The sequence below is a fragment of the Grus americana genome, chromosome 1 (assembly GCF_028858705.1).
Source record: "Grus americana isolate bGruAme1 chromosome 1, bGruAme1.mat, whole genome shotgun sequence".
Lineage (NCBI taxonomy): Eukaryota > Metazoa > Chordata > Aves > Gruiformes > Gruidae > Grus > Grus americana.
This window is the reverse complement of record NC_072852.1, coordinates 207,471,907-207,489,473: the sequence shown is the minus strand read 5'-3', so window position 1 is coordinate 207,489,473 and position 17,567 is coordinate 207,471,907. Positions and strand designations below refer to the sequence as shown.

Here is a 17,567-nt window from a genome sequence, read left to right as displayed (position 1 = left end):
GCCAGAGTAATGGGTATGTTGCAAAACACTTCTTTATTTAAGAAGCCCGAATTGTGTTTTGCATTTTTGTCAGAATAGACCTGAATATATCAAGTAAAAGACACACCTGTAACTTGATGCTGATGTAACTGAAGTACAGAATATGTCTAAATGAGAACGTAAGGCTGAGGTTCCTGACCGGAAAGATGGAAAGATCTTCACGAGAAGATTTGCTTAACTGAAGGTGCCGACAGTCAAACCTAAACATTGATTATTAACACATGAAAGGACAAGAGACAAACAGCCACCTCTACTTCCATGTTGCTAGAAATTCACTTCCATCTAATTTAAGCCAAACCTCAAAATCTGAGTTCTTATCCATGCCTCAATTCTTAACAGATACCGAGGATGAAACTCAACTGACCAAACACAGATACTCAAAGCAGAGTTAGCCGCCTGGACCCTGGTTACAACCAAAAAAGAAAGCTGATGTCTAACTCGGGATGAGATCAATTGTACCAAGCAAAGGCCTGGTTTTTCTCCATAGACTAACAGGAATCCATGCCTAACAAAGTCAAATTTAGTAGTCTGAAGCTAGGCAAGACATGTACCACCGGCAGACAACAAATCTTCTTCTGGTCTACTTCAGTCTTCAAAAAAAGAAAAAAAAATTGAAAAAAGAGAGAAACAAAGCTTCCCTCTTATCAGTCCGTGGAGAACCTCGGCTCCTTCCCTCCCTGCACATCCAACAGTAACACTGGAGTTTGTATGCTCCCCAAGAAATGCCCTCAGGACATTAGATCTTGTGATTGTCAAGATGACTCAAAATCCTACGAGCATGGCAGAAGAGCATTTTTTATGTTTCAACAGCATCAGATATCAAGGGCAAAAGTTACAGTGGAAAACTTCAGCGGTTTAAGCTGGGACTTGTTTCATCTGTACCTTGGCCCACTTCCACCTTCAGATTTAGTCCAACTCTGACATACTGAGACAGACCATTATTATCTCGTTTGGGGAACATAGCCTTTAGCCACTAAATTGGCAAAATTGCATTGAGTTAATCTGCCTCATCATCAGCCAGGACAGCAATGCTGCTTGCTAACGAAGAGTCTCTGAAGCAGCACGGCATATCCTTTAATCCGTTGCCTGCCATGCAGAGGGCTGCCTCGTCCTGCCCGAGCACAGCCCATCTAACCAAGCCTGGTTTTGCTCTGCCGGCAGGGTCCCACATGCCTGGGAGACTGCACGCTCAGCGTGGGTAAGGGCAGCAGCTGTGGTCACGCATGTGGTCTCTGTCCTCCCACAGAGAGACCGTATCGACTTCTCTGTTCGATCCACGTAGCAAACCACTGCCAACAGGTAGAACAAACTTTCGATAGAAAGTACAGATAAAACAGCAGTTGCTTTGACAGGCCTGAATTAATACCTAAATTAACTGTTGATAGCACAGCCTCTTTACAATACAGTAAATGAATGGTTAAATACTTCAATTCATAAATACACAGACACATTTGATTTATTGGGAATACTGCCAATCAGAGAGGCATAACTGGTGGATATTTAAAAAAAAAGAGAAAAACCCCTAGGGTTCTGTAAATTTGCCATGCATCTCTGGCAGAACTGCCTCCCAAGAATGCTCTACCAAATTTTTAATAGAAGTATTGTCTGAAAATACATGCCTTGTAAGCAAGCAAAATTGAATGGTATTCATCCATACAGTAAATGCATAATGGCATCTTTCTACTGTGAAGAAAGTGGCTTAGTTTAAAAAAAATACTATTTCAAAGATGCTAAATGTTCAAAATATTAGATTAATATAAGAACAGTACACAGTAAAGTACTCCAACAATGTATTTTAAATAAAAGTTTTTACAGACTCCATTGCAATTCATGCTGGAACATCCTCAAGTGCTACAGTATTCCAGCAGAGATCATGCTCACCAAGGGTTTATAGGAAGGAAGATGCACTTAACTGCAGGTTACTATAAAAGCAGACTGGGAGAATTGTTTAACCAGGGACCGGCATCAAGGCTGCATTCTCTCACCTCTCCGCTTTGGCACTGCTGTCACATTCATTATGACAAAGAGCACAGAGACATAATTCAGGTGCAGTGTGCCTTAAAACATTAAGATTGAGATTTTTACCAAGGGTAAGACTCTTAAGGTTATGTCTGCACTGCAGTCGCTAGTTCAACTGCTGCTGTTCTAGAAATACTTAAAGCTAGCTTTAAAGAAGTCCTTGGCTAACAGTTCCTAAGTCAGGCGGGTGCACGGAGCTCAGCTTCACAACCTGCTTGAGAAACCAGACAAACGTTAATTCAGCCACCACTGAGTTTTCAGTTGAAATGATGAAGCTAGAAGCTCAGGCTGAATAGCATCATAAAGAGATCTACTCACAGCAAGTATAGAGCACTACCTTTGCACTTTAATGGAAACAAAAATAATAATATCCTCCTCTGATTAGCATCTCAATCCCCCCGCAGCTGCAGGGGAGGAAGATGGGCTCTGACCTCTGCACCAGCTCGCTAAAATTGTTTCCTTCCCAGTTTCAACTACTTGCACAACAGGCTATCAAAAGCAACAAGGCTGCACCGGTGTCCTGGCCACACATGGTATTTTGCTGGCTGAGGTGTGAGTCAAGCAATGTTCGTGACTATTATCAAAATACTACATGTTTACTAACTACCAAACACTGAAAAATCTTTACTAGCAAAGTGTGGAAATCCACCAGAGTTTAACTCAAGAAGGCAAAGGCTGAGGATGCTTCCAATGTGAAAAGCTGTTTGACTTGTAGCTATGAGATCTCGGACCATCCAGTCCTGCTTCCCAGGCACTTCCACTACTTCTCACCAAATATTGCACCACATAATGTCACTGCTTGGTTACAGCTCTTGCTTCTCGTAGCTGTTCTCTTAAAATGCAGGAGGCAATGCACTCTGCCTGCCCCCCCTGTTCAGCCAACTGGTGAGAACCATTGAACCAGGATGTTTAAATGGAAAGTTTGAATTTTAGCAGAAAAGCAGCGCACCTGCTGCACTGGAGCATTTTGTTACCTGGAGCATATCACAGATGCTTCTTCGCTGCATCTCAAAGAAATCGCAGAAGCCTCACACTCCAGAAATAAACTCACCACGTGTCCCTGCTGACACTCCCTCTTGATAAGTCTGTGTCCTTGTAGTGTTTTCAGCTCGATAAAAACTACTACTGAGCAAATAAATAGCGTCCCAGAATACGCTGCTACAGAAATATGCTCCCAAGCACCTTTCACTTCCCAGGAACTATATAAAACCAAATTCTATTCTAAGACATAGGAAAGTCAAGCAGATGGCAGAAGCATGGGTTTTCAAACTGCTTTTCCCACACGTTTTATGTACAAAATGATCATAGCAGTTATTTTAAATTTGTGTGCAGGAACTATCTTAAGAGTCATGGAAGTAACTTGCCAAAATTCAGAAAAGCAAATCCTCTCACACAGATAAATGAGGGAAACTGGAGGAAACTCTCAGGACTGGAGCCCCCCCAGCTAGCTTTTTGCAATCTTTAACTCCGAACTGCTGAGCTTGCTGTCACGAGCATGTCAAGATAGTTTAATTGATTGCCTCCTGGCTGTCACAGTCCATGCATAGTGTGCTTTTACCACCTCCAATAAAAGGATTAGGAACCAACCAGCAGGTGACAAGCTCAAGCAGAGGTACTTAACCTTTCCCACAATGTGAAACTAAGCTGTGGAAATCCTTGCTGTAAGATGCTGCGGACACCTGAAGCTGGCGTGTGTTTAAAAGTGAATTGTTCAAGCTCATGGAAGAGAAATGCAAAACAGTTATTAAATATGGAGAAATCACCTCCAGCTCAGGAAGCTCCTTTCTCCCAGTGGAGACTGGGAGACAGTGCCATGGGAGCGTCATGATGAACTTGCTCCATTTTGTGTCCTTTTCCCTTGGCCACTGTCAGAGACAGGAGACGGAGTTATGATCTCACCCGCTGTACCTGCTCTAATGCTGTTATATATCTGCAGCAGATTGGTTCAAGAATACTACTTATTCGTTAAATGCTATTAAAAAAATGAAACCTATTTTCTAATACCAATAGGAATTGGCATTACCCAAACAAGAAGACATTTTAGCTAAACTGGACTGTTGTAGAAACAAGCATTGTGCTAATCCAGTCTAAAAGATGCAGCTCACATTATGGAGCTCCTTAGTGCCTGGGTGAACACATCCCTACACTGTCCGTTCAACACAGGTGGTATCGTAACATTTACTTCATAATCTTGACTACATTACACTTCAGTCATTTACGGTTTTTAGGGAGCAAATGTTGTTTTTCGCCTTTTCTGAATGTGCCTCATCAGAAGTTACATCAATTTGATTCTGAAAAAAGTGAAGAACAAAAACCCTGAGGAGTTAAAACACGAAGACAATATAAATATGTACCCTCCCTACTCACTTGATGGGCAGATGATGTTTGTTTAGATTGATGGTATCTACCTGGAAGACTATAAGCAGACGTTGGCTATGCTACCTCACCATGAAGAACTTTAGCTAAGCTGTTCACGTTAACATTCAAGCTGACACAAAAATATTAAAACATGAGGCTGACGTAAGGTTTCTAGTTTACAGCAAAAAGAACTTGTGGTCGACGTTCCTTAAAATTTTAAAAGTTAATCCACTGAAAAGCTTTTTAAAAAATTAGAAGCCCCCTTGGCACAAGTTTCTCAGATGAATGCTCATGTACAATTGATGACCACTGAGCATCTTTGTTACAGTCCAAATAACATAAGGAACGCTGATGCTGTTCTCATAGCTCTGCCCAGAAAGGGACAGTCTCTCTGGACATCCAAAAGGAGCAATGTCCTCCTGCTTTAAGAGAAGCACCTTTTTTTGCCATCTTTCTTTGGTCGATGACTCAAACAGAAAGAACTTGCCAGACGAAAAATAAAATCTCCCTGACTAACACGCTTTACCTCTAGCCTAAAGGTACAATTTCCAAGAGCAAGCGCCTTGCTGTCTAAGCCAGGAGTTTAAGCCTTTTTTGATTAGTTGACTTGTAAGCATTTTTCAGAAGGAGGTGGCATCTACACCATGCCTCTGAGCTTACTGAATTAAGTTTTCTTACATAGTTTCTTTCAAAGAAGCCCAGAGAAATCTTATACGTGCCAGGGCCACAGATGGAAAGCCATGGATGAGCCCTTTTGATTCTTCACCTGATGATAGGAAATCCTAAAATAGTCACCAATTAGAGCAAATTAGTCCTCCAAGGGGTCTTGTTTGCAAAGGCTGGAGACTGTTTTACAATGAGCAAGGAGCTGACAGGCTAACTGTTTTACGACTGATTAGTCTGGGAGAAGTTTGGGCAAGAGACCGACAGAAAAGGCTTCATCTCAGAAGCACGTTCGAAAGCCACTGACTTGCTGGAATGACCCTAACAATACTTGCAGTCAGGCAGTTTCTTCCTCTTTCTTCTGCTTTTTTTTTTAAAGCACATTTTGCATCTTAAGTTACATCTTACCAAACTGAGTCATTACCGAGATACAATCTCCAAAACACACTGACTTAATGCAGCTGAGCTGGTGGCAGCAAAGACCTAAGGTACAAATGTATTTTCCTAACAGAGCTTAAAAGCAATGCTGATTTTCAAAAATGAAGACTCATAACTGTTACAGAAGATTTTTTGCATGTAAATAGAGACACTTGTCCAGAGACACATCAGCTATTCCTGCTCTCTTCAGCCATCCAGGCCAGCAAGATCAGCAGAACTTCAGATTTACCTCCAACCTCAGAGCTGACAGGTGCTCCCGTCTCCTCAGATTACTGCCTACACTTTTACTAAGAGGACTTTTGGCTACATTTTAGTGACTTAATGACTCTACAAAAAAATCACCAGCAAGTACTACAGAAATAATAAACCCACTTATTTTATACCCTGCTTGAATAAAGAATTCTGTAGCTACGTAAGGGTGATTAACACGCATTGCCTAATGAGACCCTGCACTGTGTTCCAGTCTACTGGCCCTTTTTCTGAATGAAGTCACCAAACCCAAATGGAGACCTTTGCATCAGAGCAAGCCCAGCTCCTGAGACATGTTCACAGCCTTTATCTTCAGCCAGCTCAGCTCTGTACAGACAGAAGTTAGACCATGCAATGGGTATTCAAACTTCTCTGGGAAACAAGAACCGACGCCATAGACCTACCTTCTCAAACAAGACTAATTACTCATGTTGGATGCTGCCTCTAAGTATTCATGAGGCAGAGCATAACTCAAAGGAGTGTCCCATACAAAACAGCAACAGTGCTGGAGAGTCAAACTGCTTTTGCTTGTACTGCAAGTTTCTGTTGGATAAATAGGTCAAGTAACTACAGCTTTATCTAATACCTTTTGCATAAGTGACCTAAAGAGCAGGGGCATTGAACGAGACCTTCCTTCCAACTCCATTCCCATTTTGCTTTTCCAAGCCACGTGTGAAACACAGCTCCAGCATACCCTCCCTTGGTGCAAACTACTCTCTTTCCACTCCTCCTCTGCTCAGGTGTAACAAGCACCAAGCTCCGTCTCCCCTGAAGAACTACAACACTGGCTCCAGGCTCCTTCAGCCTTTAATTACGCTACAGTTGACCTTTTCGACCAACACACCTTTTCTTTTACCTACTTGTGAAGCAGCAGCATTGAAGCGAAACAACAAGTTTTAAATTGCTGGAATAAAAGTCACTTATCTTAAAGCATGTTCTACCTGCACGATCCCTGATGATACTGCCTCATCGATCTTTCCCCAGTAATGTAAAACTTAAAACTACTGATGTAATTGAACAGTTTGGGTTTTCTGGAAGGAATAGAAGAATTTCTGAAGCCTCCTGAAGCATTAATACAGCATAAACTAGTCAGAGTTCTTCTGGTTCAATACTTCTACTGCATTTGTTTGAATGTGGAGACTGCAAAATGTAAAAATATTAAACATAGTAGAGAAACAGAATTAAAAAAAAACCTACAAGGAAGGAGACAAAAGGCTCTGTCTGATTCTAGTTCAGATGCATCAGAGCTTATCTTCTTTATTTCAGAGGGAGAAGCTAATCAGTCAAAATGAACTGTTGACTAATGAACATCATACACCTCAAGTAGTGTTTTAATGCATTTCCTACCACTAGGCACTGGAAGTTTCCACTGCAGGATGCTAACGAAGTGTCCCGATACAGTTTTCTCTAGCAGTAGTGCCCTTGAGCAAGAACTGCTACAACTGAGTTAAAGAGGACTTAAAACATGGGTGCTAGAACAGCTGCCATGGCACCCAATGGGTGCTTCAGTCAGCCTTTGGAGGGAACAGAACGGGGAGAGAAATGTGGTGCTTTAACTTTTATTTTTCATTTATAGTGTGTTGTTATCAACTTATTACTACACAAGAAGAGTGACACCTTGTGAACTTCAACAGCGTGCTTCTACCTCATATACACTTCATACAACATATAATGTATGCGTGCAGCCACTCTAAAGTCCAGTTTATGGAGTCAGTAGTATGGGTGCTTCCACATAAACAGTGGCCTTAATTTTCTAACTCCAAGCTAGCTATTGCAGTAAAGCAAGGAGTGCTCAGCAGAATAATCAAATCCCGATGCCGATTTCCAGGGAGGGTCAAGGTTCACTCTGCCTGCTGAACAGCGAGTGGGTATTTGCATGCAGGCAGCACAGTTGATTTCAAGACACAAAACATATTGTAGTAAAGCAACATTTCAAGTGTTCTTCCATGCTGGATGAGATCCAACTGGTGTCAGGTAGAATATTTAGACAGCGTGTAGGCGCTCCATTTCATTAGAGGTCTAATCAAATTTCTAAATGCTGGAACAAATTATTATTTCCACACCTCTAATCAGCAACGAGGGTGCTTTACTGAGAAGAATGCCAATCAACTCAGAGGGAATATTTTTTATTTTTTTAGTTAATAGGGATAATTACATTAAAACAGATTTAGAACCATATGGCCAAAACCCCTCCAGATACATTTAGCCAATAATGTAACTATATTCCTTCACCACATGCTAAAGTAGGAGATATTAAACATATTTACAAGCACATGCTATTAAATTAGGTTCATCGCTGTTAAGATACTGTCTTATTAAATAGTTTTTAACTGCACAATTCATACAGAGGAGAGAACATATGCTGGCTTTCAATTGTTTTGTTGGTATCAGCCAGAGCAAATCCAATGCAGTAATAAACAGCCCAGAGACAGATAACAAATGATTTTTAGTAAGCAGCTCTGTACTGCTCTAAGAATGGCTTACACCAAGACAGCTAGTACTTCTTTGCTATCATCAACATAACTCTGTTTTACATAGGTTATGTGGAATTGCTCAGAAGCACAAATTCTTTATTTCCAAGTAACCTCCAAGTCACATTAACGTTTATTTTTGTGTGAAGATGTTAAGTGAAGAGTCATCCTTGCAACCATTCCTCCCCTTCTAAGGAAGAATTTAATTGATCCTTTAAAGTATCAATTAACTCGAAAGAATTTACAATTCTCTCTAGTTTCATGTCAAAACTAAATTCAAAATTAATACACTTTAAAACAGATACACAATTATGCATTTTAATTCCAAACCGCAGCAACTGAGACATACTAGTTGTATTTACAGTTTATTGTTCATTCTGAATAGATGAAAATCTGACTTTAAAGTCATCTTTTACTTTTCTTCCAAATATCTTCTGTGCTTGAAGAGATAATAGATACCTATGGTTCCACATAATTCTCAAGAATGTGATTTCTTCTGAAACACAATATGGAGCAAGTCCATAAGGAACTTTTCTTGTGTGATGCAGGCTTATCCCTTCAGCTCCAACCTACTCACAACACATGAAGCCAGGAATACTTCATATTCCTCACCATTATTATTTTTCTCACCTGATCCCCTGAGGAAGGGGACTGCAGGTAGCTTCATGCTGTTACCAAGTTCACTAGGTTGGCTGCTGAGCTCAGAATCCATTAGAAATCTATCGCTGGTCTAACAAAACAAGATGCTTACCTTGAGAGAAATATGAGAGAGTCATTAACAAGAAAAAAAAAGTGTTTATAATCAGGTGGTTGTATCTGTTTATTTAGCTTACTCTAATTTGGGAAACCAGGGACGTTCAGAAAAGATTTAAGACGTCTTTCTAGATTAAGAGCACCGACTTCCATCTCTTACCCTAAGCACCATCACTTACAACCTGTTCAGCCTCTCCCTAACTTAAGTCCCCAATTGTCACACACACTGTGCCATAGAAGAAAAAAGCCTGTGCTTCAAAACATCTTACTTTCAATTTAAATAAGATGCAAGAATTAAGATATTTGAATGAATCGATGGTTGATACAATCTATACCAAGAACAGAATAGTTAGTTTCTCAGCATCCTAAGCATGCAATATTAACTATCATCTACACTGGTATTTTGCCCCAACTGATAGTTATCCAATATCTGATATGTAAGAAGCATCCTGTAATAAAAATTTGAAACTAGTGCTTAAGAGAGACATTTAAAATGAATACCCGTTGATCATGGCCTCCCCTATTATCAGTAACACTAGTTTGCCCAGGGTGGCATACTGAAAACCCCATAAAATTTCTTGAACTATCCCTAACACATTGAATGGACTGACTGACAGATAAACAGTCAGAAAAAGTTGTTTGCGGAGAATATTCCTACCTCCCTGTAATGGAATTTCACAAGATATTTGAGTCATCTGCATTATGCTCCCTATAGCTTGTACTTAAAGCTCACAGACTACCAAGCTGGGTTGCAGAGACAATGGGAAGGACCTCTGCATACAAACAGGAACACCTGCAAAGAACAGAGAAATTAAACAGCATAAGTTATTTCCATACAGGTTTTTCCAAAGCTGATGAGGTGCAATTTCTCATTAACTGAGGTCTTCCTCCTGACAATTCAAATTTCTTTTCTACTGAAAACGCCTCTTTCCCCCCCAGTCTATCCTGACCCACTTAGACAAAAGCCAATATTCAGCCTGGACAAGCAAATTATGCTTGCGACCCCTTCTTATTCTCCAGTCCTGGAAATAGAAATCTGATAATAAAATCTCCAGACCAACTCCCCTAGCTTCACAAAGGCAGAGGAGAAATATACCACTATCTTCTCTTGCTCAAATCTCCCTAGCCAGAAAAAAAAGATTCAAATAAATACTCAAGCGAGTATTAACAGCTCCCTCGCCAATGTGGGAGAGAAGAAAAACCAAGGATGCTTAACAAACCATATTATTTTTTTCAGATTTCAAAACACCGCCATTTAAAGAGATGTGAAATTTGAAGCACTAATTAAGTAATATGCATAAATTTAAAGCAAATGCTCACAGAGTCCACATCTCCAAACCACAGCCAGTGATTTGGCTAATGCAACGCACCACTCCTACCAGCAGCAGTTAAGTCTTAACAGAGGACAACCTCCACGCTTGGCTAACCCACTCCCAACACTAAACCTCAAAGTTTCTTTTGAAGAAAATCCTCCTCCCCACTTTCTTTCCTTTCCTGCCTCCACTCACTCCCTGTAATTCAGGGAAGATTGTTTGGGTTTTTTTTTTTTTTTTTTTTTTTTTTTTTTTAAAGTGACTATTCTAAATGAGCATGGTTCCTACGAGGCCATCTCTTACAGCTCTTCATTGCAAAACAGCGTCCTTCACCAGAGGGTCATTTCACTCATTTCACTCTCATCAGAGGTCTAATGAAAATTTAATAGTTCTGCCTTCTCATTTTCAGCACATAAGACTAGAAAGGTAAAAGGAAAATTTTTTATACTAGCTTTTAAGGCAAAAGTGGAAGAACTCAGGCACCCTCAAGACTAGCATACACGTGCAAAGAGCAATAGTGCGCTCTGATTCCAGGCAACGAAGCCAATACTTAACACAGGGTGGTGGGAGAACAATTATTAAAAAGGGTCAGACTCTGAAAAGATACAGATTACTGCAAGACTTGTGAGGATGGGGAAGGAGAGAAACCACAGTCATCTCCGGATTTTCACTGCATTTATTTCACAGAGAAGAATCGTGTTCTGTAAGGTTTTGGGTTTTTTTAACCAATTATCTCCAGAAAAAGTAAGAAGAAATGATGTGGGTAAGGGCCCTCTTGCTGACAATCTTAAAAGCCCTGTAAGGTTGGGATTGTTGCTCTTGGTTTATAGCATGACATTCTGGACCCTCAAAGGCCCATCTTCTCCCCCTAGCATGCAGGATTAGTGGATGAGTGACCCAAGCTGGTTTCACCACGGTAGTGCTCCAGGGGACTGGAAGATGCAAACGGCGAAGGCAGACACCATGTTTTACACAACAGAAAGTTGCTAAAATTAGAACCAATAAAACCAGAGGCAGGTTTTCATGATAGACTTTGCAAATCACTTTCAGAACTCCTTTAGAAAGAGGCACATCAGAGATTTAAAGCCATCTAGGCAACCATAAATTATGGCAACTATAGTGTGACGAGACTATTACTGAGAGTGGTCAAACTATGGAAGACATCACTTGATTTTACAAAATAAGATTCCCTGTGACAGTCAGGTTTTTTGATCAGATTTCCAAAGCCAATTATACTATGCAACTCAATGACAAAGATGCTGCACTGTGGAACACCCGAGGTGTTTTCCAAGCAAAGGCATAGCAAATTTCATTTGCCTATGTTCAGAATAGATTGAAACTCAAAACAGTTGAGATGCCCTTGAAAGGCCTCTTGATTTATACAGAGCAGGTAACAGCATCTCCATGCACCTTCATGACTCATGGTGACACATATTTTAGCTTACACGGGCTTATGAGACCTGACATTAGACTATTTTTGGTTCACTTTTGGGCTACTTTCTTGCTCACCCACACAGAACAATAAAGTGAATGAAAGCGTTTCTTTTTTTTTTTTTTTTTTTGTTTTGCATATGACCTCAGCTCCCTGAGTCTAGGCTAGGGCTATTGTAAGCACTGCATCATTTAATGACGTTCACACATTTTTCTATCTTAAAAGTAGGTGCTTTTTTTGATAGCACCAGACCTAGAACAAATTCTTCCAGAACCTCACACCTCTGGACACTTTAATTTTCCAGCTTAAACGTATTTATTCCCATTTTACATCCATCTGCTCTTGAGCTAATTTCTCCTCACTGGCTCTTACCATCAGGTGTATTTATAGACACAGATCATATCCCCTCTCAGCCTCTGTTTCTGTTGGATTAAAAAAGTAAACTCTCATCGTTTTCTCCTGCAAAATCAGTACTCAGTTTCTCCCAGCAACGAACCAGCTCACCTCTGCGCCTGTTTAATCAGGGTCTATCCTTCCCAGCTTCCCTCCTCCCCAACGACACTGCCCTGCAGGGCGACAGTAAGCTGCTGGTCCTCCTGCACACTGACATCCTTCTCCCTGCTCCTTCCAAGGAGCTGCTCTTATTAAAAGTTACGAGTAACAAATAGCCAAACCTATAACTCTCGCATTTCATACCACTGGATTTCACCCCAACTCTTAACTACACCAGTGCGCAACATCTCCCAGCTTTCTGTGAAATGTTCTGCTCTTTCCCTGAACCAACATTTCCCATGTCTGCTGTGTGTTCATCTTTAAGAAACAGTCACGCTCTCATTGCCATTCAGGACAGTATTAAACCAGATTAGTTTCATAAGTGATCCTTTGAAAACCCACTGGTAGTCTCTCAGCGCAGTGACTTCTCCTTTCAGCACAGCCCACCACCAGTTCCCAATCACTCCTCTATAATTATCAGGAACAGAAAAATAGACAAAATGTGTCAGATCAAAGGTCTCTGTTGCCCCGTAACCCATCACTGCCACAGGGCAATAGCAGACATGTAACAGCCAGGAAAGCATACAGAAACCATACCGGAAAGTGTTGCTATTTCCTATTTACAGGCCCTGTTTAATTTTTCTGTTATGAATTTGCCCGAATACTTTTTGAACCCACTTAAATGTTTTGGTATTTAGAACATTTTGTGTTAGTAAATCCCAAAGTTTAATTTGAGCTGACTTACTAGTGCAGGGAGGAGTTCCATCTTTTACGTTACTTCAGATGTTTAATGAATGAAGTCTAGTTTTAGTCCATCCAAAGCTTTCAGAAGAGGACATGCTAGCAGATGTCTTATCAACAGAAGACTACTACATTAGTCTAGCATGACCGACCTACTTTTGGTGGTATCACACCATACATATTTTTTCATATATCTGTATGCTTTTCCATCTAAATTTGCTTTAGTAACTTGTACAGTATTGAAACTTGTGCTAAAGTAGGAGACTGGCATGGGGGGGAGAGGGGGATGAGGAGCACTGAAAATTATGTCTATCATACTGATGGCTATTTCCCTCTCACAGGATCACCCTGATTGGGTGGGTCTATGAAAAACAGGAACAGATCCTGGATTTCATATACATTTATCCAGGATTCCAGCACAGAGACTGGCTCAAGACAGGAGGGTCAGCTAAGCCAGGTTCACTTCCACCTTGGCAACAGCGACGGATGTTTATAAACCTCACTCCCCCATCACCCATTTTGCCGTTGCCCTTCTATCTCCCTCACTGAAATCTAACACAAAACAAATATTTAATCCTGGAACCACATTTATACTCATTTTCTTTTCTATCCTACTGACTTGTATGTACATGTAAAAGAACCTTTCACTTCACATGCTTTGCAATTTGCAACTAAGCTTGAACAGTTGGCAAACTCTCCCTATTCCTACATTTCCTGACGTATCAGGATTTTTCTACCCCCTGAAGACTTTTTGCTTATTCCTAAAAGCCTTCCTGAAGCAGTTATTTGTCCAAAGAACTACTGAGTCCTTCCTATATATTCTCCTCTTGCTTGCTTGGGCTATTGATTTGGTTTAGGCAGGAAAACCTTGGGTTTCCACCAGGCTCCAGACCCTCTCCAGATTTATACCCCAGAGTTCCCCCACATGGATTTTCAACCATGAGAGCTGGAGGCTGTCCTGGTTACTGCAATGACAGCAGCTCTCAGCCATCTCTAGGAAAGACTTGGCTACAGTACTCGTAAGCCATTTTAAGCACTTTTCCATTCTGATATGCCACAGTTTTGTTACAAAGCCTGCCCATCAATCCCACAAACCGGAGCTATTCATCTCGTTTTGCTCATTCTTCCATTTATTTTAAGCTGAGTCAAAGCATTAGCCTTGGTTGTCTGTTCAACAAGCTCACTTGCCAAATCCAAACCAGCATCGCCTATTACTGGTTGTCTTTTTTTTTTTTTTTTCTAAATCAAATAATGACATAGCTGTTGTATCTATGACTCTCTAAGCCCTTCTGATTAGCACCAATTGTTCTGCAAGTAGATCTGGTTATTTAAAGGGTCCCATAACAATAAACCCAACCGGAAATTGTATCTTTTTAATATGAAAAACCTTCCTCATAGGCAAATTTAACCCATGGATCCTTAGCAAGTTTCTAGCACTACCCTAATAGAAACTTCCCATAATAAAACATAACTTTGATTAATTTGAAACCAGCTGAAACCTAAAGTGCTGCATCGAGCTTTTCCTGTTTCCCTGTTGAAAAAGAAACTTACCTTCACCCGTGAAAATCCAAAACCTGCTAGACTATGTCAAATTTCACTGTAGGCCACCAAGCAGAAAGCTTGCTTTGCCCTTTATAATTTTGACAACAGCACTACCTAAATTGTGAGCATTCAAGTGGCTTCAAATAAAGACTTAAGACTGAGGAGGGCAGAAGAGATTCAACATGTCTTAAGGCCAATCATTTTTTCAGTATATTATCACATGAGCATTAAAAAAAAAAAAACGAACACCACCATCAAAAGAACAGATGAGGCAGCACTTATCTGAAGATTATTACACTGAGACTCAGCTCAAATTTGCATCTCACTTCCACCAAGTCTTTTTTTTCCTGTTTTCTACTTGCATGCTTGCCAATGAAGTGCAAAAGGTTAAAATTTACAGTGATTTTTATTACACCAACTTTTAAATAATTACAGATGTAGTCAGAAGCTTTGTACTTTTATGTTTATTGTCCAGCCAAAAACACAGATGCAGCAATGTCCTAGTACAACCACTGCAAGCACAAAACACCTATATTTCAAGAGGGATTCATGGGCTGCTGCTCAGTTTCTTTTCTCTTTCCCCAATTTTGAAAAAAATAGTAGTTGAAATGACCACAGACAAAGCAGGACAGCACTGAGCTGCCTTCCTCAACAGACCCAACTGAGTACCTATGTTTTACCATCATCCTCCCTAAATTACTTAAAAGAAATAATAAAAATAAAAAATAAATCTAATCCGGCAAGTTTCTTGTTACCAGAAAAGTAACATCTAGTTCTGTCCCCCTGGCACCCCCACTGATATTAAAGAGGTATACAAAAAAAGTCCTACCCAGCAGGATGAGACTACAGCTTCAAAAAAATTCAATAATTTAAATTTAATTTTAGATCTACAAGTGCTGCCAAGCACCACTTTATTTGTCAACAAAACATTTTGATTATTTGGCAGAACAAAGCAAGCTCCCTCCCTGCTTTCTCCACAGACATATTTGGCACTGGTTAATTTGTATGTCTTTAGACATATGTCAAGTCTGAAGCTGTTTCAGGCTTTAACCCCGCAGAACTTCTCTTTTAAGTACTTGTTTTTCTTAAAGCAGTAACAGCAGCAAGTTAAAGCCAAGAAGGGATTCAATCCTGCAACGAAATGGTTAAAAATCAGACTCTGCTGATGTGCGCTTCTCTGATCCATTATATTTCTCGCAAGCTGAGCTAAGAGCTGAGCACCAAGTATCAACTGTAATATGATCCAAGAGTTTATGGAAAAAATAACTGCACATACCAAGCATGCACATTTAATAAGATTTTGTTTCCATTAAAATATTCGAGAAACATGATTTTTAAGATCTGCTTCTCTCTCTGACCGATTTTTAACATTTCTCCTCCCTGCTCCCCTAAATACACACCTCCTTTCTAAAAACCAAACCCTTAAAAAAAAAAAAAGACCAAAGAAAAAAAGCAGTCCTACTGCAGGGAAGAGAGGCTTGAAAAACAACTTTGATTGGCACTTGGCCTGACCCACAGAGGAAGAAAAACAGTTTTTGGACAAAGAGCGCAAATATTTGAGCTCATTGACTTACGGGCTTTCTTAGCATTTGCAAGAACCAACCTGGTGCAAAATGTATCGGGAGAGATTAAATTGAAATAAAACCAAAACCAGCATCGCGTTCATTTTGGGCGCTCGGACTCCGCGCATTTGCACAGCTCAGCAATTTTAATTCATTTGCACTGGACAAACAAAAAGCACCTCAACTAATGCTCCCCGTTAAGCAGATGTCGAGAGGAGGTGGTAAAGCGATTACACTCCTCCTGAGGCACAGAGGGTCCGTGCAAGGGAGCTGCTGATAACTGCAGGGATGGGGTTTAGGGGATTGGGGGTGGGCGGGGGGCTTTTTGGGTGGGTTTTTTTATTTCTTTTTTTAAAGCTCTGATTTCAGATACCCCTGCACAAAAGCTCGCCGGAGATCACGGTGATGAATTTTGCCAGTGAAATACGTGGTTAAACTTTCTAAGCGTCGCTGGGCCCCAAGTCAATCCCCCCATGCCATCGATGAAGCCAGGAGCCCCCAAAACCCTCGAGGAAAGGGGGGGCCCTAGGGCAAGGGCAAGTGACAACCGTCCCGGTGGAGGCAGGCGATGGGGGTGCAGGACCTGGCAGCCCTCTTCACCCCCCAGCACACCTGGGGCCACACTGCCCTGCGCCCCTCCGCTGCCCCACACCCCCCACCCCCCAGGCACTCACCTTCTGGCAGGCCCCATCCACACCCCCACACCGTCCCAGGTGCCCCGCAGCGCCCACCCCACCGCCCCAGAGCCCCCTACTTGCCCCCCTCTCCATCCCACCGCCTCAGCCCCCCGCCCCACCGCTGCCCTACGGACCATTTCTCCTCACGCCACTGCCCACCTTCCCTCCAGTCTCTGCTTCACCGCCCCGGTCCCCCAATCCCCCTACAAGTCTCTACCTCACCGCCTCCCGCAGCCCTCTCAGCTCCCCCCGCCTCACAACGGGCCCCCCCCGGTACCTGTCTCGGCACCTTCCGGCAATTGCCGCACACCCGGTACTGGCCGGCGGCGGAGGCGGCGGTGGCGCTGCCCACGGTGCCGGAGCCGAGCCGGTTCATGCTGGCAGGGAGCGCGGCGCTGGCCGGGCGCGGAAGGGGGGAGGCGGCAGGGTTGCTCCGCGCCGCTCAGCAGCCCGCGCCGCCGGCCGCCCCCATCCTCCAGCCGCGGCCCCAGCACTCCGCTCCGGGCCGCTGCCCCCTGCGCACACCCCTGCGCGCTCCGCCAATCCGCGCTGGCCGCCCCGCCCGCCGCCGCCGCATTCCGCCAATCCCGAAGGTCGGCCGCCGCCAACCAATGGGCAGAGCTTTCGCCGGCTCCCATCTCCAGGCAGCCTCCGAGAGGGGGCGGGGTAAGGGGCGTGGTTACCGCCCGCGGAGGGGCGGAGCCGGTCGCGTCTCTGGGCAGCGTTGGGGAGAGAGGCGGGGTCGGCGCCTCGGCGCGTGCCTTCCCGTGGCCAATAGGGTGGGTCAACGGGCGCTATGCAAACGAGGCGCGAGAGGC

General features: G+C 42.5%; 1 protein-coding gene across 2 annotated transcripts in view; it reads right to left on the bottom strand.

Annotated features, from left to right (window-relative positions):
• SESN3 (sestrin 3) overlaps positions 1–17,260 on the bottom strand; it is a 45,767-nt gene extending 28,507 nt beyond the window's left edge. The window contains exon 1 of one of the 2 annotated variants that reach the window (XM_054842045.1): positions 17,027–17,260. In XM_054842045.1, the coding sequence (XP_054698020.1) occupies positions 17,027–17,125 (99 nt within the window). In that variant the 5' untranslated portion in view covers positions 17,126–17,260. The remainder of the gene's footprint in view (positions 1–17,026) is intronic. The other variant, XM_054842053.1, reaches the window with a different exon arrangement.
• Between the last annotated feature and the right edge of the window lie 307 nt (positions 17,261–17,567).